Genomic DNA, 24,491 nt, shown 5'->3' on the forward strand with positions numbered 1-24,491 from the left:
AGAATACATACATATCTCATTTATCTCTTATTTAATATAGACAGCACAATAATTTTTATGAATTCAACTTTCTAATTTAGAGAAATTTGTATATAATATTAGAATTGAGAGAATAAAGATGGATTTTATCACTAAAAGAAATCAATACATCTGAAATCTTAAATCACTGTTTTATCTGTGACAACTGAAACCTTGGTGACAAACAAGATGGAAGACTTCTATATAATTAAGAAAAACATGGACTATGCTGTAAAATTGACATTTCCTTTAAAATGTCCTTTGTTCCTAACATGATGAAGCACATTTCTATGTGGTCTGAACAAAATAATATGGCACTTGGGGACAAAGATGCAACCTAGGAGACCTGCACTGGAAGCCAAAATAGAGAAGACCTCCATGGCCACAGTGATTTTTCCCTTGGTGCTGTGGTAGACAGGAAGGAAGGTGATCCACACACTGAAGAACACCAACATGCTGAAAGTGATGAACTTGGCTTCATTGAATGTGTCAGGCAGGTTCCTGGACAGGTAAGCCAAAGTGTAGCTCCCAAGTGCTATGGAGCAGAGGTATGCCAGGACAGAATGGAAAGCAATAGTGGAGCCCTTGTTGCATATAATAATTATGTAGCCATGTTCAGTATAAGCATCTGAGTCAATAAATGGAGGAGAGGTGCTCAGCCAAATGCCACAGATCACAAGTTGGATGAGGGTGCAGACAGGAATAATGAGGTTAGGAGCTCTTGATATCATTATCCACCTTATCAGTCTTCCTGGCAATGTGATCTTGAAAGCCAGAACCACAGTAACAGTTTTGGCCAAGACTGTGGAGTGAGCCACTGTGAACAAAACTGCAAATGTGTATTGCTGCAGGATACAGGAGGCTGTGTTGGGATGGCCAATGAATAACAATGGACAGAGAAAACAGAAGATCAGAGTGACAAGCAGGATATAAGAGAGAGCCTGATTGTTGGCCTTGACAATGGGAGTATGGTGAAACTTCACAAAGACACCAAGAACACCAGCTGTTAGTGAAGAGAAGCCCAGGGCCAAGTAGGTGAGTGCCATCCCCAAAGGGTCTTCATAAGACAGAAAAGTCACTGCTTTCTGGAGGCAGTAGTTCTGCTCTGTGTTTGCATATTGACTTTCTGGACACCTCACACAATGATCCACATCTACTAAGGAATTAAAGTTATTGTGAGTCTCTGCTCAGGTTCCCATTTTATCTCAAGTCACTTCCCAGCACCAGCTCTCTGGCAGTTGCCCACATTTCCTTTGTTGTTTCAGACTCAAGTAAATAAGTGTTCAATAGTGATGATTACCAAATGATATCTAATCAACAATTCCACATTGATACTGACAACTCTGTCCTTTTCACTGTTATATTTAAATATATTTTCAATTAAGTGATAATTTGTATTTTTTCTTTATATTGTCATAAACTATTGAATTAACTTACATAAACCTAACTTAATCATATAATCACCTCCTTCTGTATTCCCTTGTGTGACTTTTTCATGTGAGTTAAGTAAAAATTACATGCTTTGGTATGTCTTTCTTTTAATGTTTTTCTCAGTCCTAATAACAATATTTATCTATTTACATTGAATTTATTGAATTCTTCAAACTGTTCATTCTCTGATAATTCTTGTGGGAATGAGAATTATTAGATTCTTGAAAGATGGAAAAAAATCCCCTTCTGAATCTGTTTAATCATTCCCAGGGAGAAAATATCTGCTGAACAGATAGATATGAAACTCTGGGTTTAGTCTTAGTTGATCATGGAATAAGTTTTGTGATACTTTATCATTTAAAGTTTATAAGTTTCATCTTGAATTCAAGAGATATAAATGGCAATCTATTTATTACATATTTTCATTAAAATATTTCCTTTTCATACTTCAATTAAAATACTTAAATTTTATTTAAGTGGAATTTGCAATTTGACTGGTGTTGAAAATTCTAATTAAAAATCTATTGAATTCATCCTTTTGGTAGAGTCCGTAGCATCTTTTATTCCATTATCAGCATTTTATTTGTTTCTTCCAGATGTGCCTTCCTGTTGTGCTCACACTCCCGAGGCAATTTGTCTCTACTATATTCCATGTGTTTATTTCCATTGGTTTCTAACAAATGATGAATGATTCATCTGCACAACCCCATATTATTTTGCAAATGCACAGGGTACATAAGTCATAATACACATTAAATAAAGATTTAAATATGAATTTTAAAATATAGATACACCTCACTCTATAGGATTTGAGGTTTAGGATTCATTATGTTTAAATATTTAGCATTTATGTTGCAGTTTCTTCTTTCTTACTTATAATGATTTAAAGGGTCTCCTTAAACTACAAACATGCAGGATTTGATATTGATGTTTTCAGTTTCCTCCAATGAATAAAATTAGCATGTTCATGAACTTACCATGGCCCTAATGTACACAGAGTACCTATATGCACATTAAGTCTTTGATGATCTGTATAGTCAGTCTCAATATGCATGTTTTAAATTTGGCAAATTAAAGCCACCAAAAAGTTTGCAAGTTTCTATCTTTATAAAGTAAAGTTAAAACATCTGCATGTTCAGGAAAAACATTATGTTACTCAAAGTATTCCAATTAATATATGAAAAATTCTCACTAGACATTAATGTTGAGGAATCCTCTTTAATTTCCTCTCCATATTCAACATTGTGTCTGTGTGTGCTTTGCACAGTCAGTGTTCTCAACTGTCTCATGCCTATTTTCTTGTCCTTGGATATATTCTGACATAAGGTTCCTTTACTTTGTCCACCTATTCTTGGAAAAGAGGGTCCTTCAAATTTAGTGTCCTGCCTTGTTAAAAGACCAAAGGTTTACATTCATGTATCATTATGTATTATTCACAACAGTATCATTACAGAAGTGGTGATGTGCCATTTCAACTAGTTGTCACAAGGCATTGTCCCATAATTTACCTCTTCTATGTTTAATAATGCTTCCATTAACTTGTTTAAATACAGAGACAATTGTATATAATGAATCAATGAGTACTTATTGCATTCTTTAGCTTATGTTAATGAAATTAACACAGAAGTGACACAAATCTAGATTCAAATTCATGATACATAGCAACTATTGATTTAAAATAATTGTGTTCAATATAAGATTCTCATAATAGGTTATTGACATACTTCCCTAGTGGTTATATTCTGGTCCACAACAAGTTTTAGATATTTAATATCTATGTTACTGAAGCACATCCCACTCCATGGAAGTTAAGGAGCTTGAAGTTTTAGTACTCATATGGGGATGGAGGAAAAGGGGGAAGAAAGATACACTTTAAGGGAAGGCTGAATGTTATTTATACTAGAAATCAAAAAGATGAAGGTAGATAAATGGTTCTGTGGTTCAGGATACTATTACTCCTAAGGAGGACCTAGTTTCAGTTACAAGTGCCCACAGAAACATCAATGCTAACTGTGCCTCCACCTCCAGGAGATCTGAAGCCCTCCTCTAACTTTGATGTGCACTAAGCAAGTACATGTGCACATACACGCATGCAGGCAAAACACATAAAAAACAAAATGAAAAAGAACCTAAAAATAAAACATATTAAAACATGTCCACAGGTAAATCAAATATGATCTTTCTGAACATATCTGATAAACCTAGAACCATGACTGAAATCATGAAATGAGTGGCATAAGGGGCCGATCCTTAAATATGTGATAATCATGAACTAAATATGCTTTGAAATGCAAGAAAATTGAGTACTTATAATATGTGTGTTTGTGCGTGTATGTGCGTGTGCGTGCGTGCGTGCGCGCGCGGGTGCGTGCGTGCGTGCGTGCGTGCGTGTGTGTGTGTGTGTGTGTGTGTGTGTGTGTGTGTGTGTGTTAAATGCCATGGTGAAATAAAGCAGACTATTCTGTGACTGGTAAAGTTGTTCTCTGAAAGGAACAATGGCTCCAGTGGATGAAATACATGAATCAAGTATGAGATTCAGTGGCCTGAGCACCATTTAAAATGATGATAAAATGAACCAAATTATTTTTACTTCTAAATGAAAGAACTACAGGACTTATCTCTACTTTTCCTTCACAGAACTTATCAGCTTAGAAATTGCAGAACACTGTGGAGAGGTGAGGAATACCCCAGTTAGACTGGCACTTACCTGTCTCATTGGAAATCTCATTGTCTGGACAATGAGTGCAATCATAGCAGCAGGCAGCCTTGCCCTGCTGGGGTGATTTTCTGAATCCAGGAACACAGCTCTCACTGCACACAGAGCGGGGAAGCTGAGAATTATATAGTGAAGAGAAAATACTCAGGAGTGTATAGTTTTAAAACAAAAAATATTATTTCTCAATATTTGGCAATGAGATGGCAAGTTTTTATACTTATTCTTTGCAGATTCTTGTTTTGATGCTTCTAATCTCTATATAGTATATACATGAAGTTCAATGTGTTTAAATAATGGTCTAGAGATAATAGAAATCTGAACAATTGTGAAAATATAAGAGGTTGGGCAAAATAAGAAGTTTGTTAACTGAGTACATGTTTCAATGGGCAACTGTACTGTCATCCTGATCTTGTTGTATACTTCCTGACAGCTGGAGTGAGAGTGTCATTGTTTCCCAATGGTCATGCTTAATTCACATTTGTTTACTATACAGGACTCAGAGTTACTATATGTACTGGGCTGTGTGACTTTTGAGAGATGATCTATATTAGGGTATTTGAAGTGGGAAGACATATTCTATAATTAGGTATTCCATTTCATTGGATGTAGTTAAAGACAGAAAAAAAAACGAAAAACGTATGTGAAGAGAGTGTTCACATCTGTCTACTTTCTGACTGAAGATACAACATGACTCACTTTCTCAGGTTCCTGCCAACATGATTGCCTGAATCCTAATGAACTGCTCACACCTAGTGTGAACAATAAGTCAATGTGTTTAAGTTATGTCAGCCTATGTATTTATTTATTTATTTTTTATTTGTTGTTTGACAAATTGCTTCTTTTTTCGTCAGGAAGACATGTAATTTACCCATGCACATGTGCCCTCCAAGCTACAGTGCATTGCCAGGTGCCTGAAAGCAAAATGACCATGTCCTGATATTTCCTGATCTGGGAGTCAAATTACGACTCATGGCAGGTGGTTTCAGGACGGGAATGAAAACTTAATAAATAGACACTGTGTTTATTATTGGAAAAATGTGTCCGAAGATAAAAGTATGGAAAAACAAACAATCACATGTTGTATAAGGCAACAAAAACTTTCTCAAATGACAGTAGTTTTGGGCATGCAGATGGGCATTGAGTAAGGAACCAATAATCATTACATGCACAAACAAATGTCTATTGACATGAGGATCAAAACAAGGAGATAAGATCCAGCCCACCTCTGTAAATCCTATAGCCCACTGTATCATATGGTCAGACAGAAACAGTTCTTGGCCCTGTGGAGCATTTGGAGAAAATGTTCCAACTTTTATCTTTTGTCTGAGACCATCTGGAAAATTCCAGAGGTTGAGAATATCATATTCTGCATCTAATTTCCTTTGTGAATCCAAAAACATAAGTTTTTCAGCACCATTTTTGAAATAGATATTCTTAAGATAAGAGTGTATCTAAAAGAGATGCAGAACTTTATGATGAATTTATTCCCAGAAAGGTTCAATAGAATCCAATGAAGGTATAGGTCTCATTGTCCTAAATCCCTGACATTAATTGCAAGCTATACCAAGCTATCAACATTTTAATGGATGAAGACTAAAATTGAATATATCATGTTTCTAGACTGTTATTTCAAAAGAAAGAATTCACACATGCTTACACAATAACAAGTAGAGAAACAAAAAGATTTACTCCATGAATGTTGATTCAAGCAAATTCCAAAACCTTGAAGTGTTAGCCACATCCAAATATTTAAGTAATCTACTCAAAGTTTCAGTTTCTAAATTGGGGTGCTTATGTCCAAAATGTAATAAAAAGGTCAGTTGGGAATCATAACCATAGATTCAGAATGTAAACTTCAAGGATCTAATAGCATTTGATGTTTTAGGATCTAATTCTCCTATTTATGTTCTGAAATATGCTTAAAAATAATGAGGTTTCAATTGAGGATAGCAAGATTCTGATGTTAATTGTAACATGAAGTGGATGATGAGATACACACATTTAAATATTATTTATAACACCCTTTCATCATGAACAATAGCACATGTGTCTGCAATAACTTCTGGATGATGAATTTTAAATAGTCTCTCGAGTGCTTTTTTTTGTAAAACCTGCCACTGTATACAATGATGTATTGTGTTCTTTAGAAACCTCAGTATGTCACAGGGTTATGTATAAAATATACAGGAAGAGAAATTACCTCCCAAAGGTAGGTATTTACCTCCCCATTGCTATGATGGTGGGTTTCTACTTGCTTGACATTCATCTCATGGAGACTGTGAGCCACAGCATATACAGAATTATATACATTGTAACTCTCTTCACTCATGTCCATTTCCAAAGCATTTCCAGGCAACATTTCCAAAGAAGCATTGGGTAGACAGTTAATCAAACTTTTACAATCAGGTCCAGAAAAAGAGCAATTGAAATATGTGTTCCAGAGAAGAGCAAGGATATGATCTCCCGGATATTTGGAAGGGTTGTATGTCTGGATAAACTTCCTAAAATTAGAAATCTCAGCATGGTGTTGTGCAAAAATGAGACTCCCATGGAATGGATCAAATATGAAATAAGGAACATCAGTAGCTACATCCCATTGTGACTTTATGATCCAGACTTTCCAAGTAACTGAATGTATACTTATATATATTATTATACCATATAAAGATTTAGTGACATCATAAATGATAACCACATTTGCAGATGATTTCAGGATCTGTGGATGCCTTGCTCTGGATTTAAAGTCAGAGTTAATCCAGTTGAATGGAATCATTTCTACAAAAGCTACACACACTCTGTTTTTATCCATCTCTCCTCTCAAGTTGGATAGAATCTCAGCCGCATTGTGGTCATCTATGAGAACCAGTCCCACCCACGTCCAGCTGAAATGAACCATCAAAATCACAATGCCATGTGACAGAAATGTGTCCCTGGGTGCTGTCTGGTAAAGAGAAGAAAACTGGCCTCTGTCACTTAGGATAGTGTCAAATCGCCCAAAAGTAATCTAAAGAAAATTTCAAATAGGAAACAAGAGTGAAAATATTGACACAGAACACAGTCTTAAACCTGAGTTGACACTTTGGATTGGTATAGACTAACTACTGCTCATGGTATTTTAAACTCTCATCCTTTTTCTGAAGACATTTATGAAGAATTCCTCACAAGACACAGAGTTTTCTAAACACTTACTATAGGTTGCAAACACTCTTCTCTATCGTAAGCAAAGTATATGAGGACATATAAACAAATGCCTGATTTATTCTCCAATAGATGAATGTCATAGCCTCACTTCTTTACATTTGAAAACATCTGAAATGTCTCCAGTTTAATATGAGTGTCTTGTTTCCTCACAGCCATGTACCTCACCTGTGGATATTTGTAAAGATTCAGTAGTCTCCCAATTTGTATAGACGTTTCCCATGATGTTCCTGTAAGTAAAGCAGCAGCCTTGTTCTCCCTTCTACATGTGTAATTGGGGATATTTATTCCCATTCCTGTGAGGAAAAGTAAAGTTTCCTGCATAATATTCCAGTGACTGTCTATGGCATTATATAGCTCAAATCCTAGAGATGTGTTAGGTAAAATATGAGTGTTCCTGTTGATCTCCTCAATGGCAAATATGAAGGCCAAAGAAAACTGGTAGCTCCTCAATTTGAACCTGGAGAGAAAGATTGTCAATATTTATGATGGGGACTCACATCATATCTTTTGGTAAGATGTTGGGCCACATCCTGATGACATAGTAACAATGGCTTTTATACTGTCAATATTATATTCTACAAACAATTTTTTTTGTCATCAGGGTAATGGTTATAGTTTCAATATCATGGTATATATGTTTAGTGATGTTTTAATTAACTAAAAGCCTCAGGTATATCTAAAATTTCTGGACTGGAACATTGACCTGAACTGATATAAACCTTGGAATCTCTAGTATGGGAAAACACAAACATAATTCTTTGATGCTTTAATGAAATAACCAGGAGAGGGACACTTCCATCCTTTAAGTTTCCCTTGTTCTGTACTATAAGAACTCCAAGGCTCCCACACCACATTCACTCTGTCTGTACACAGATGGAGACTGCAGCCTTTAGTTCTTCTGATTAAGGACCAATGATGCTTATGGGGATGTCTGCTTGTGTCACATGCATCAACCCCAAGCAATCTTGGATATGAACCTGGCAGCGGTTATGGCTTCCCACACCCATGCACATCTCTTTGAACAACCTTCCTCTCTCCAATTGCCATCCCCCTCTCCTTTCTAAGAGCCATACAATGAAGAGCAGAATGACCAAGTGAGTTTCCTGTAGTTTAACAGCCTACAGTCATGACTTAAATCCTCTTGGGTACTTTGTGCTATTTGTTTTATTTTCCTCTGTTGCCTGCCTCTTTCTTTATTCTTTCACTATGTTCTTACCTTCCCCACAAAGTGAATTACACAACAACTTTGAAAGCCCTGATAATAGATGTAATTATATTACTCTGAAGCTGAGTTCATTTTGAACAGAAAATATGACCTGGTTTATGGAACACATGACTTGAGAATCCTCATCAAATGGAACCAACTATGTAACTTGGCTGCTAACATTGCTAGTAGTATGATAAAGAATGCATATGTCATGTGACTTCTACACCATCTTGGTACACGTGACCACTTTGGACAGTCCAAAATGGTGGCCACTATTATATGTCACAGTCCCATTGAGTCCAATGGGATCCCCATACCCATTTAATATATGACAATGGAGAACATATCAGAAGAAATGGTTAATATTTTGTAGAAATGTGTATCTAGTTATGTAAACATATTGAAATAATTTTAATTTTATACTGAAAAATTAAATAAAAATAAGATTAAAAAATGTATTTAAATTACAAAACCAAACAATAACTAAAAGCAAAAAAATGATAAGAATGTTATTCATAGTGATAGAAAATCTCCATGACTGAATGTAGAGTTTTCTGGAGGCCAGAAGTGGAATTACTGTTTCATATGTCATTTTATTTCTATATTAAAAATTTGATGAACCTCCAAAACAATTTCCCTAATATCTCTGTACATCTGAATGCACACCAATATCAAATAATGATTTCTGTTTGCCAACAGACTTTCAAATACACATGGTTAGATTTCTTGATGATAATCATTACACTGAGGTAAGCTTGTACTTCTAGATAGTTGTAATTACATTTACACATCAATGGTACAGCCAAACATTTTTTAGGCAAGGAGGAAAATGAACAGTTGTGGACAAAGAGCCTATACAACAAAGGCAGCTGACAGGCTGGGTATCAACACACAGTAGAGTGAAAAGGAACCATTATCCTACAACTTGTATAGGAATCAATTCAAAATGATCATAGTCGTTAGCTTAAAACATGAAACACTAAATGTGATAGAAAAAAACACACCTAATAATTGTCAAGACATTAGTGTAGGCAAGAACTTACTTAGAGAATGCCAATGTTATACAAATTAGCCTCAGATATCAAAAAAGGAATTGCACAAAATGAATATGGAACTACAAAACAGTATTCCCTACACCAAAGAAAACTATCATCACAACACCGTATAATTGGAGAAAACACATTCCATTTGTTATTTAGTTCTTGGACTAATTTCAAATATTTTCAGTTAACTGAAGGAGTTTTAAACCAAGGTAACACAACCTCCAACCAACAAATCGGTAATGACATGAACTAATCTTGTACCAAAGAAAATCTCATACAGCTAGCACCTACAATCTTTTTAACATCGCTGATCATCAAGTAAATGTAAAACTAAAAAAGAAAGATTAAGCATTGATTGTTTCCAGTAATTAATATAGAGCAATAATGTTTCAAGATACACAGATACATGAGCAGAAAGAGAAAAAGGACAAAATGTCCACTATGGATTTCTGAATGTTTTTCAATTCTCATGATTTCCACTAAAAAAAAACAAAGGAGATAGAATATGTTAGAAATTCACTTAAAAGAATAATATGAAAGACAGGAAAAATTAATGGGTGATTAATCCATTGATATTTCAGGGAACAATAAATGACATGCAGATCACATTATTAATGAAGGTAAATGGAATAGAAGAATTGAAGTACTTATACTTGTAGACTGGGGGTATACATGAAAAAAATGAATAGTGAAGTTAAGAATGGAAAGCTTTTGATCAATCTTGAAATTCATATTTTTATTTTCAGAAAAAGAAATGTGGACCTATTTGAAAGGAATTGTGAGAAATTTTAGAATAACCACAAAGCAAATCTTTGTCCTGTAACATGAAATACATTTATTGGGAAGAGAGCACCTAATTAGAAACATTATGAAGTCCAAACTATCAAGGAATATATTCTCCATGAAACTGAAAACCTTCTGTAAGGCAAAGGACACTGTCAAAAGGACAAAACAGCAGTCAACAGAATGGGAAAAGATATTAACCAACTCCATATCTGACAGAGCGCTAATATCCAAAATATACTAAAATCAGGAAACTAAACATTAAGAAACCAAATAATCCAATTAAAAATTGGGGTACAGACCTAAACAGAGGTTCTCAACAGAGGAATCTCAAATGGCCGAGAATCACTTAAAGAAATGTTCAACATCCTTAGCCATCAGGCAAACTCAAATAAAAAGAACACTGGTCTTCCATCTTACACATTTCAGAATGGCTAAGATCAAAAATTCAAGTGACAGCTCATGCTGGAGAGAATGTGGAGCTAGGGGAACACTCCTACAATAATGGTGGGAGTGAAAACTTGAGCATCCACTTTGGAAATCAATATGTTGGTTTCTCAGTGAAATTAAATATAGATGTAGATCAAGACCCAGCTATACCACTCCTGGAAAATACACCCAAAGGATGATCTACCATATCAAAATGGTTTTGTTCAACTGTGTTCATAGCAGCTTTATTTGTAGTAGCCATGAACTAGAAACAACCTAGATGCCTTTCAACTGGTGAGTGTATGAAGAAATTGTGGCACATTAACACAATGGAGTGTTACTCAACTTTTAAAAACAATAACATCATGAAATTTGGTGGCAAATGGATGGAACCAGAAAAGGTCATCCTGAGTGAGTTAACCTGGACTCAGAAACACAAACATGGTATGTACTCACTTATAAGTGGATATTAGCTATAAATGAGAACTACACTACAATTAACAGACCCACAGAAGCTTAGTAACAAGGAGGGATCATCAGATGGGAGAGGAGGTTGCATGTTTCAGTTTCTGAACACAACAGATCTATTTGTATTTGTATTGTTCAAATGCCATATTGACTTGTCATGTCAGCTTTACCTGTAAGTGAACGTTAAAAAATGATGCTCATAGATGAGTAGAGGGATTCTCTGTTTGGAGAATATATTATTTGTTAAGTTAAGACTGCATGAAAGTAAAATAAAATTAGAAATTAAGACACAAAAATATTAATGTGATGAATATATTCCTGGCCACACATTCCATGTACTTTTTGTTACAATTATCAGAAAGAAAATACCTGTGAGCATACAATCAAAATGTGAGGAAAATCAAGTATGAGAGGAAAATACAAAAAAAAACCCACATTCCACATAAGGGCACATAGGCACACTCCTGTAAATGGATTTCTGTCAACACATTTGTTGTGTCTATTTCAGACTAAGCTGTCAATACATACTTATATCTATCAACTTTTCCTCCCTGATCATTTTTCCTGCTCTATATCCCCAGGACTGATGAATTAGCACTGCATCCAGGTTTCAACAGAAACACAATTGTATCACCACGACCTAAATGTATCTTCTTTCTTAATTGTCTATCTGCTGACTCTTCACCTGTACCTTGTTTCTGCATTTCCATTTTACAAGGTTTTGTTCTAAATTGAATGCAAGCTATCTTCCTCCCTTTCAGACCTTAATAAGTAGATTCTATGGCTACAGACATCTGCATGGAATAAAATAAATCCCACATCCTTCACAAAGAATTCTACTTAGACATTTCTCTCCAGCAGAGTCTACTCAATGCTAGCAACTTGTCTGCCATGGCCTCTAATCCAACTGGCATCAAACTAAGATACAACAAGCAGAGGTCACCAACAATATCTATGTGTCTTGCAGAACATACCCATACCAGATGTAAATAATTAGAAAAACTGGAATGAAGTGGAGAGTATGGTGCAAAATTGACAGAATCTAAAAGATTACTAATCATAATTAGACACAAAAGTTGTATTTCATTTTGAAATCATTTTAACAGATGAGGTCCCAAAACCAAATTCTCATATTCTGACTTCCAAAACAGCAGCAGCTAGCACAGGCAGTCCCTGTCACTCTACCATCATATGAAGACTCTGTAGTCACTGCAATTCATAGCATTATATATTCTCAAAGGAAAAAAATTACACTTTAACAACTCCCTAAAACAAGGTGTCAACTTTTGAAAATCATTATCTCTGTGGAGAAAGCCATGAAATGTCCTACCCGTGAACAACGAAAGGCAAGGCAGAGGAATGTAGAGAGATTCAGAGTACCAAATGTACAAAATAACATGAATTAAAACAAACTCTTCTTTCTTTGAGAGATGAAAAAAATGGAACAGGAGGAAGACATACCTTGAAAAGAGTTCTGTGTATACAGGAGAGGGAATACCAGGATGAGAAATGAAAGTTAAATTCATGTGAATACAAACTTAGTTGAGGACAATGAAATCTGAATTCTGAAAAAGAAATAAATTGTAAAAGCACTTACTCTATTGGCTTTTCATCTTCACATCTAGAATCATACAAAGTCATGCAGTAATAATGAAAAACTGAAAAAAGTGCATCAATCGTAACATTTCCATCACTATGTAAAGGACGCAGTGATTTTAAATTGCACTGAAAAGCACCAAAGGAGTGAAGAGTAACAAGAGTCTGCAGGAGAAAGAGAAGAAAAATCCAAGAGAACATCATAAAATACAAGTGTCTACCACAGTGTAACACAGATTCCAATGTGTTCAGCAGCTACTTATAGAGCTCAAGTATTTGTGAGTACAAGAGTTTGTACTATTTTGGGTGACTGACATCATCACTCTAATCACAGATATTTTTGACAAGCCACTTCTACACTCCATGGAGAATTTTGGGCAATTTTCTTCCCTGAGACTTCCCATCTGAGACCCTGCACTCAAGATAAAAACAAGTTTCAAAACTCATTTGGGATCTTCTTTATCCACAGGCCCCATGACTTCATCAAGGAAGACAGAACAGCAAGACTCCAGTGATGACTCCTCTTGAATGGACTTGGCAAGAACACTATCACAAATGTTGCATGAGACAGTGACTCAGGATGATGCAAAGACCTTGCAAGGGAGGATGCCAGGGGAGATGAGAAGGAAAACATTCTGGAAAATATCCCAACCAGATGTAGCTCAGGGAAAATCAGTAGGACATCCTGCTTTTTAAAACTGATTATTTCCTATACCAATCTACCTTGTCAATTGCCTGGGGGAATCAAAAAAACACTTTTTCTACAAACCTTGCATGTCTGCATACCAAAATTTCTTCCATATCCCCCTATACTTCAAAAGGTCTCTGTACCAACCCTGGGAAACTGATAGGCCGAATTCACTTATTCCAAATTAATGGCTCACTCAATGGTGAGACTATGTTTTCTATTTACTTTTTGAACTCAGACTTACTGGGCTTTGTTTGTTTTTTCTATGTTGAATCATTCCTTTAATATAAAATCCCAATCACTCCCTACATCCAGAGAAAAGATTCAGACACTATTTATGTTTTCTTTAATGTGAAGTATTGAATATAACCCTTCTATTTTCCCCAAATAAATAAACAAATAAACAAACAAGAGTTTATATACACCATACATCATGTATAAAGTGTTCATTCTTAATACTTTAAATGAAGTTAATCTTAGGAGTAGAAAGTGCCATGATTGTAAATTTAATTTCACATGTGCAAATATACCCAACATGTTAGCCATAACCTCACATAAGTTCCATTCTATTACTTTATACAACCTTAGTAGCTAAGTTTAATATAGTAGCTAGTTTCTAACCTGAGTACTGCCACACACTTCAATATTTATTTCTGAATAAAGGAGCAAATTCTGAAAACAATTACATTTACTGAGTGTCACAGGGACCTGCAGTTTCATTATCTTAACAAAGGTTATATATGACTCTAGATTTTTGTCTCCCAGATGGCTCTGTTAAGCCTCTAAACACTGATACATATGACTTTAGATTGAAAATGTGTAATTTCATGAGGTGATCAGTGTGGATAAAGTCGTTATTTTTGGACCGCATATGGCTGGAAAGACCAATTGCCAAGATGGAGAACATGGAAACGAGAACTGCTGAGACATCATGATCTGACTCTCAGGGAAACCTAGTCACTTTTATTCAGATGTTCAAAGTATCAGCAGACCCAGGAAACCTTCAGCTTGAATTTTTGTCTTTCAGGTTGTGGGAGAATATAGTTCTCATGTGTTAAAATACTCATATTTGGTTCTGTTTTATAGCATTAACAGAAAAATGCACTATGTATACAGATGGGTGGCCTGGTTCAAATCTTTTTCAGCAAACAGTCTCCTTGGTAACTCAGAACAAGCCATACAGTTCTTCTATATGACTGCCACATATTTGTTCTCATTTTTATTTTATTGTCTGATACTTGGGATTTCATATTATCTCTAGGACTTATGATCCCCTCCTGTGTTCTGCCACATGAATGTTTAATTTACAATTCATATGTCAGTATGATGGAAATCAAAACACCTTACCTTATCATTAGAGTGGGGAGAAAAATGTGGAAATTGAACAAAGTGGACATTGATATCAGAGAGATCATAAAAACTGAGATGCAGTAAAATGACCTTGAGTCAGGCTGTATCTGAGTCCACATTACTTTTTATTTTTTAAATTTCTATTATTAAGAAATTTTCTATTCATTTTACATACCAATCACAGATCCCTCTTTCCTCCCACCTCCCACCCTCCAGCCTTCCCTCCCAACCCACCCCCCATTCCCACCTCCTCCAAAGCAAGGTCTCCCATGGGTAGTCAACAGTTCCTGGTTTATTCAGTTAAGGCAGGTCCAAGCCCCTCCCCACCACACCAAGGCTGCACAAGGTGTCCCACCACAAGCACTGGACTCCAAAAACCTCACTCATGTAGCAGGGACAGATACTGAACCCACTGTGTGGGGGCTCCAAAAACAGTTCAAACTAAACAACTGTCTCACCTATCCAGAGGGCCTAGTCCAGTCTCATGAAGGCTCCACATCTATTGGTCCACAGTCCATGATTTTCCACTAGTTTGGCTGGCCATCTCTGTACATTTTTCCATTATGATCTCCATGTCCCTTGCTTATACAATCCCTCCCCTCTCTCATCAATTGGACACCTGCAGCTCGGCCTGGTGCCCCACTATGGATCACTGAATCTGCTTCCATCAGTTACTGGATGAAGTCTCTATGATGACACTTAGGGTATTCACTAATCTGATTACTGGAGTAGGCCAGTTCAGGCACCCTCTCGACTATTGCAAGTAGTATCAGGTATATAAACTCACTCATAATTGGATACTAGATATAAAGCAAAGGATAACCAGACTACAACCGTAGCTCCAGAGTAGATAGCTAACAAGGAGGACCCTAACAGGGATGCATAGAGAGCCCAGCAAAGGAGAAATAGATGGAGATGTACAGGAACAAATGGGGTGAGGTTGGGTAATAGAGGGCAAGGGATGGGGGATGAGAACATAAGGAAATGGGAGTTTTGAGCTGGAACAGGGACAGAGTGGGAGAGCAAGGAAATAGATACCATGATTAATGAAGACCCCACCTTAGACTACATTGTATTTTAATTAGCTTATAAAGCAATGAGTTCTCTTAGAATATTTCTGCGGGAGGTTAGATTTTTTTTTGTTCTCCTTCCCATTTTCTAACTTTTAGCTATCTTTGCTGTACCCTTCTGCCTCAGTCAAACCACTTCCTTCCATTTAAATGTGTCCTGTTTCCAGTTTGTTTTTTAAAACTGTACACTCTACTCTAGGGGAAACTATTTCTTCTGCAATCAGAATTCCTTACTTGCCATTTCTCCCTTTGAACTTTAAATAACTACATCTCTTATACAGAAACAAGATTTTGGGGAGATTTTCAGAATAGTGTTAACTCGGGGTCTCTGGGTATTATTTCTAAATTAGATGTTCTTTCTGGCTGTAGGAACTTAAATTCTGGTATTTTAGAAGTTTCTTGGACAACCCTGGAAAAAAAACTCAGAAATTTGTTTCCCATGACAGGTGTTAACATTTGGTTAGGCGCTCTTTTGCTCTTCAGAGAAGCATTCAGTAAGATAGAAACTTCACAAATGAACTATTTATATATATTTATGTATTGACTTACATGCATTTTAGGTATATTTGTAGAGAGAGTTAATAGTGTGATTCTTATTGAAATTGTCACATAGCCTGTCATTTAGCCTCCCTTCTTCCCCCTTCTGTATTTACTTCCCTCACTATCCCAACTGAAGTCACCCCATCCCATTTTGTCATTTCCCATTCAGATCACTGGTGTACTGCTCTTCCTCTTCATTTCCTCCCACACACACCCTGCTGTGGTTGCTTTCTCTTTTCCTGATTTCTCAATTCCTTCAGGTCATGGATTCATATCTGAAGATGTGGAGCTAAGACCCAAAGAAAAGGATATTGAAGAAAGTAGTACAGGATGTGATTGAATACTTGCTTTGTCGAAGGAGGGAATGGGGTGTGGACTGGGTGGGAAGGCAGGAGAGGCAAGAGAAGGGAAGAGACAGGGATCTGTGATTGGTATGTAAAATAAATTTGAAAAACCCTTTCCTGGATTTTGGTTTTGGGTCCTGTCCTTTCAGGTGTATACCGACTTCTGCTCAATAGTTTGGGGTGGTTTAAATATATTTTTAGTTTTGTTGTTCAATTTTAACTCTTCTTCACATGTTCCACATATTAACACTCTACAGAAGAGAGGAAAAAGGTTACTCCCTTTGTGCAGAATGTCTCTGTGTTCACTCCTTAGCTATTTGTCTTGTTGTCGAAAAGCTGAGTAACCTCATGTAATGATACTGTCAATTTGGGGGCTTGTTTCTTATGCTCTTAAGGTTCTATTAAAAATTCTCACAGGTACCTATATCCAAAAGTGTTTTCCCTAAGATTCCCTTTCTTGTTGTCAGGAATTTTATTTTGTAATACCAGTCACAAAATGATGTGAATACATTATTCAGGCTGTATAAATATAGAACATATACTTTGATTCTTCTATGCATGTATAGCCAGGTTTTATAGAATAGGTTATTGTTATTTCCAGTACTGTCTCTTTACACTTTTGTCAAATATTTGAGCATCTTCAGTTACTTTCAGTTAGCTATGTAAAAGAAATATTTTTATATAGAATAGTGGCATTTGATTGCTTTGGAAAGTTATGTGGTGGTTAGTTGCAACTGTGTACTTGGAATAATCTATAATCAACTGAAGTTATAATTTGAAATGGGTTCCTATAATAAGACATTTATTTATTTATATAAAACAAACACAGAAATACACAGACATGTTTTACACACACACACACACACACACACACACACACACACACACACTTAAAAATGAAAGGTAACTTTCAAGGTAGCAGCAGTGGAGGGAGTCAGGGTTGGAGGGAAAGAGTAGGAGGGAAATGATGTAAAATTTTAAATAAATATAAATTTAAAAAGTAATAGTAAATGTAACAGACATATTACTAATAATTATGGAAAATTGCATTATTCAGAACAATTTGTGATGAAAACTTATAAAAAATAAGACAATAGTGTTGACAGAATACAGGAAAAACACTAAGCCAAATGAAAATAGAAACAACAAGAAAAGGATGTATAAAAGAATAAGAAAACCAGAGTTTCATGACAACATACAGAAAAAATATACATAAAATTACACAGTTGAAAAAGAAAGAAAATTTCACGCATGAAATATTTCAATGTAGAAAACAAAGTGAAACATACCTAAAATTATAGTATTAATGCATAGAAGAAGAAAGGAAATAAACAAGTATAGAAGTGTTTGGTCAATAACATCTAGTACTAGAATCTGCTAGCAGAGTTTAGGGTTTTTTGAAGGTATAGGTCATGTCTTATCATGTCCTATGTTCACTATCAAACTTTGTGCTAGCTATGTTTTGTGTGCTAGAAATAGGCTAGCCTCATCAAGATACTTTCATAAACAGCAAGATGGCATTCAACAATAAACAATAGTTGTTGACAGAGAAGGAGCTACTGCTGACTTCAATAATATTGTGAGTTTATGAGGTAGCATCACACTACTGGCTAAAGAAACTACAAAATATTTTTCAATCAATAGAAAGTGGAAATCTAAGATAAAAAGAGTCTTAGAAGCTTGATACTGGGGGAAATCAGAGGGAAATTAGCCTCAGCATGAGCACCCTGCTGCTCTCACAGCAGCAATGAGCATATATATCTAGGGGGAATCTTGTAGCTCAGAGCTAAGTCTCTTGGAGCAGTAAACCAAGAATAGAAAATAAACAATGTAGATAATAAGAAAATTGTTGTCTCTGTGCTCAGTATAGCTATACTACCACAATTACTACAACAAACAGGCTCACTTTTCATCACAAAAGGACAGACACAAAATCTGTGTTTATGGGCAGTGTTTATGACTGTCTGTCTATTGTGGCCACCTTACACACACAAACTCATTCAGTGCGACCCCCAGGCTCCTCGGTTTTTTACTGATTCATCTATTGTTCCTGTGTGCCCCAGATTTTAGAACTCTACAAATTGTGAATAAATAGAGTCCCTGTGTTCACAAATCTAGTCTGCCATAAAGAAGGAAACCCTGTCACAGATAATTGCTCCACTAGGTTAACATGTACCAGCATCACGTTCCTCCTTTGAAAAGCAATGCCAGTCTTTCAGAAACAAGACTCATTGCACAGATGTCTTAGCCAGTATGAGTCCTCCATTCTACTATTGCATGCTTTCCACGTTGGAAGTGTGGACTGTTTCCTTATTCTCACTACATTGCCTTTCTGATTTCTTGTTTATGTGGGTCCTGACACCTCTTTCTGGATTCCAGTGTCCTTTATTTCCTGCACTTCAAGTAATGAACTCTCCTTTGTTATTCTGACCCTTTCTACTCATCTTGTAAATGGAAAACTCTCTATATTTCCATCAAATTCATTCTGAGACTTCACCGGATTTTTATTTTCATTTTCTTAAGACTATAAATGTGAGTCCGACAGTATCACCCATTATCTTTAGGCTGCTAATTTACAACTTTCTTTTTACATTGTGATCTCAATCTCAATCAAGTATTTAATTGCCAAACAGTTATTCTGTTCTAAACTGTGAAAATAGTAATCTCAAAGCTAGCTAACTCAAATAGATGCTTCTCTTTGGAGCACGTGGTGACTAACACAGAGAAAAAAAATGGCCAAGGTACATGGAATAAAAGTGGACAATGGTCAGCCCTTTGGGACATTTACATCGTATCCCCTCCTCAAAGTCATGCATCATTGTGAAGGAGTGGAAAGATTGTAAGGGATAGATGTGGTTTCTTAGTACAAGGAAACAGTTTTCCCAATACATGGCAAAGCATTTAAGCATATGAACTCACATTAAGTGTGAAAGCATGAACAAGTCTAGTGAAACTACACAGGGGATAAATTCCTGCACTGAGATTGGAGGTGGCCAGGAAGACCTACCTCTAGCTGAGGAGTCACTGGTATTTGAAATATGCATGGGAGAAGTAGTATGTATATTCATCTAGAGTAAATACCCTAGGTTACTCAATTGTGTTCCAATGTGATGCAATCCAAAAGTATATATGGACAGGACTCATTTTACTTGATGGTTGAAAACACAGCAGAAATTTCAGGACATAGAGAAGGGTGTTATACCTAATATAACTCTTGGGGAGGGGAAGAAAATCTTCAGTACCTACTGAGCACAATTCTCAAATAACTAATGGCTTGGGTCAAACCTGGTAGTCAAAGTGCCAGGCAGTTAGTGACGAAGATCCTGTAATTGGTAAGAAAATGAATCCAAATAAATGGAAATCTTATGCTGTGCACAGTGAAAATATTTAGGTTCTTCTTGATTAAAAACAGCAACTTAGGACACTCAAAATAAAAATATGCCAATTTCTTCAGAATGTGTTTGGCTGAAAATGCTGATCAAATAGATCCTTACTAAAGACTGATCAACTACAGATACATTCCCAAGAATTATCACAAAGATACTACTGTAACCATGATGCAAGTCACCAAAAGTTTAATGATGACAGGAAATAACAGCATTTTAAAACAGTTCTGTGTTTCAGGAAGTAAAAAGGGTTACAAACATGAGGAGCTCAAGGTAGCTGGTATCAAGATTTCAGAATTAACTGACAAGTACTCTAACGTAAGGCCAGAGTCCTGTAGGAAGGAAGAGCATCAGATGGTTTTGCATCTGGGATGCCATTTTCTGAGGAAGTCATATGCATGGTGTGAAGCTGAAACCACACTCTGGTAATATGTATTAGAGCAAGCAGACCTGATATCATAGGATGTTGCAGTGCAGACCAGATCATCTCAATACTACTCTTAGCTATTGGGTGTGGGTCTGAAATTAAGGATACTTTTATTGATGACTACTGTTCTTTCTCTAATTCTGACATTTGTAATACTCAGGTTCTGGTGATCTGTGGAAATGTAGGATTTTGAAGAGTTTTGAGCCAATTTGGCAAAGTAGGGCATTATTCACAGCCTTTCAAAGGTTCTAACTACCTCTGGCTCTGGCCTTCACTTTCAGATTTGCTGTCCTCTACTATATGAAGAGTTAATATACCCAAATCCCACCACTTGGAGCTCACCTGCATCCTACTATATGTATCCTTTAATAATGATGATGTCTTTTACACACTGGAAGCACAAAAATCCTATCTTGCCTTGCGTTTTTCATTACAGGTCATCTTTTGCACAGAGAAGATAGAAGTAACTTGTGAAAATGACAAATAATTATTTGTTCATAAGTCAATGCAGTCCTAGCATATGTGAGCTGATATGTATGTTGGATTCAGTTAGATTATTGGAATACTTGAACTATAATGGTGCATATTAATGAAGTTCCTTACCTTAAAATATGGGTCTGATACTATAAATATCTTTGTTGTAGCTGATGTCTCTCACCATAGTAATTTTACTTTTTACTATAAGAATAACTTTGAACATTGCTTATTTTTATAAATTTTTACCTAGATCCACAAGTTTTCTGTAGGGAGATCATCTGTCCAGGTTAGTTTTTCACCACCAGACATTTACTAAATTTTGAAGAAATATCATGAGCTCATTTTTAAAGATAATTGCCACTTTCCTTATGATCAATTTTTCATTACTTCAATTGCTTTAAAAAGAAAATTCCAATTTCTTCAATTAATCACTATAGAAACTTAGACCTCCTCAGGAAATGAAAGGAAAAAATAGTTTTATCCAATGCTGTCTCTCAGGATACATAAACCACACTGAAGGGCAGGCCCCATGCTTAGCTGTACATGGCAACACAAAATTAATTCAATGGGGGATTATGACTTTTTCTGCTTGTTTGTTTGGTTCCTATACTGAATTGTTTGGATATTTTTATTTATTTCTTTATTTTACATGTCTGTGTGGTTTTAATGAGAGGGAGAGAGAAAGTGTGTGTTCTTTGGCATGTAGGAAGGTGGACAAGATCTGGAAAGAATGTGGGGGAAACTATGATAAAAAATACAGTATAAGAAAAATCTATTTCCATAAATAAGATAATAAAAATATGAAATCAATGATGACTTGGAAGGTTTGGGTGAATAATTCTATATTTTTGAATAATGTAGCTTACTCATCATTTGCATAGATAGATGGTTTCATGTCTTTTTCATCTTTTCTTTTTATTAATATAAAATATCTATTTTTCTTACATGATATATCCTGATTAAAGTTTCCTCACCCTCTTCTGCTCCATGATCCTCCCCATCACCCTTCCTCAAATCAACAGCCTTACTGATTCTCATTAGAAAACAACCTGGCCTCTAAGAAGTACTTATACATTATAATATATTTTAATAGTATATGAAAAAAACTAACACATCAGAATAGTACAATCCTAACACACAAGAGGAAAATTGCCAAAGATATCACATAAGAAACATATATATACACTGAGACACATTTGTTCACACTCTTAGGAACCTCATAAACCCACTAATTTAGAAGTCATAGTAAACACACAAAATACATAATATAAAATAAAAGAGAAAAAATGAAAAGCCCTGACAGGCCAGTATGATTCTAGGAATCACCACATACACCACTAAGTTTCTTTTCTGTTGGCAATCTAGTGCTAGTTTTACAGCCTATACTTAGAAGTAGTTTTTGTTTCCCCAGTAAGACTCTCATGGAGAAAAACTAGACTTTCATTGGTAATTGGCTAGCAATTAGAAATTGATACTTCGTTAGGAATAGAGGAATGTGTACACTTCCCCTTTTAGCTGAAGGACCTCATCTGGTACAGACAGGTACAGGCCCTGTGGATGTTGCTTACATCTCTGTTAGATCATATGTGCATCTATCATGTTGATGCCGATGGCTTTTCCCTTGGCTTTTCCCTGTATTCCTTCTGCCTCCTACATTTTTTCTGCCTCATCTGACACAGTGTTCCCTTGTACTGTGCAGAGGGATTAGAGGGAGGCACACAATTTATGCCTGAGAATTCCAATGTCTGTCACTCTTAGCATAATGTCTGGATGTGGAACTCTGTATTTGTTCTCATCTGCTGCAGAAGGAAGCCTCTCTGACTATAGGTGAGGAAGGAACTGTTGTATATCAGAATGTTACTGGAGTCATTTTATTGCTATATTCCTTTAGAAGAAATGTAGTACTTGTTATTATCCTAGGTCCTTTTACTGTCTAACTTCAGGTGCATGGCCATGAAACTGTCAGGTTTCCAATTCATGGTGTGGATCTTAAGTCAAATCAGATGTTGGATGATTGCTCCATGAACCTCCCCGACACTACAGCACTACCATGTCTTGCAAGCCAGACACCTGTGTGTGAATGTGTGTGTGTGTGTGTGTGTGTGTGTGTGTGTGTGTGTGTGTGTTAAGTTTAAAATGTATTCTACATACTTTAAATTGTTCTGTCATTGTTTGTTTTTATTTGTTTTGTTTTTTTTCCATTTGAAAGTTTTTCTTAGTTTTTTTTTCCAAATGGAGAAAAAGAGGTCATGAAGTGGGGTGATTGGGCATTTAAGGAGTATCTTGGGGGAGAAACTATGATCACCACATATTGTACAAGAAAATATATTTTTAAATGTTACCCTGATGAACCAATTCTCAAAGACGGAATCTGGTTTGTTTTCAACTTAAATATAGTGATTGATATAATTTATCCTCCATCTTCTTCTTGAGAGTTTACATCGTGTAAACTATAAAAAGACCGGTTACTGATAAATGACAACAAGCAAGGCATGAAGCACGTGATGTCTTACACATTTATACAAATATACAATAGACTAGAAATAAGAAGAGTCATAAATGTTGTTCCCAAAGAAATTATTTATCAGTTATGACATGTTGATAAAATGTAGAGGAATGGGTTCTCATAAATGTGCAGTAGTCACACAATACAGAGTTTCAGCTGAAAGAATATAGGGCAGTTTATCAAAATTGAAGAACTGTGAAGAGCTGAGAACAGAAAATCTTTAGGCATGTATGTCAAATTAGATGTGAGGACAGGTTGTACAGAACCATTTACAGCAGAGAGTTGAACAATGTTTGTAGATTTAACATAAATTTTATGTAATTGACTGCTTGGGTATGTATCTGATTAAGTGAAATCTGACATTAGCCTGTAATTAAAACATGTATTGGTCTTTGTTCTACTTAAGTATACAGCTCATTATGCAATTAATAAAGAGTGCAATTCCTTCATGTCAAAATAGTATTCTTTTTTTAATATGTGCTTTTCTTCATAGAGAAGACATTCATGAACTGTAAACTTGATGAATCCAGGAAACCTATCAAGGGCATAAAAACACATGGAAATGTATGAGATCTTACGGTGTTATAACGTTAAAGTTATACAGTGTTGAAGAGGTGAAGAATACATACACATCTCATTCATCTCTTATTTAATATTGAGAGTACAATAATTTTTTATGAATTCAACTTTCTAATTTAGAGAAATTTGTAAATAATATTAGAATTGAGAGAATAAAGATGGATTTCATCAATAAAAGTAATCAATATATATAAAATCTTAAATCACTATTTTATCTGTGACAACTAAAACC

General features: G+C 35.7%; 1 protein-coding gene across 1 annotated transcript; it reads right to left on the minus strand.

Annotated features, from left to right (window-relative positions):
* Positions 1–242: 242 nt before the first annotated feature.
* LOC128120822 (vomeronasal type-2 receptor 116-like) lies at positions 243–13,693 on the minus strand. The gene is made up of 7 exons (XM_052755027.1): positions 13,679–13,693; positions 12,894–13,057; positions 7,532–7,823; positions 6,387–7,169; positions 5,389–5,616; positions 4,157–4,280; positions 243–1,171 (listed from the first exon to the last, which is right to left on the minus strand). Exons 1-7 carry the CDS (start codon positions 13,691–13,693, stop codon positions 243–245), a joined length of 2,535 nt encoding a protein of 844 aa, XP_052610987.1.
* Positions 13,694–24,491: the final 10,798 nt, after the last annotated feature.

Source organism: Peromyscus californicus, unplaced genomic scaffold, assembly GCF_007827085.1.
Source record: "Peromyscus californicus insignis strain IS unplaced genomic scaffold, ASM782708v3 Scaffold_2__1_contigs__length_46816999, whole genome shotgun sequence".
NCBI lineage: Eukaryota > Metazoa > Chordata > Mammalia > Rodentia > Cricetidae > Peromyscus > Peromyscus californicus.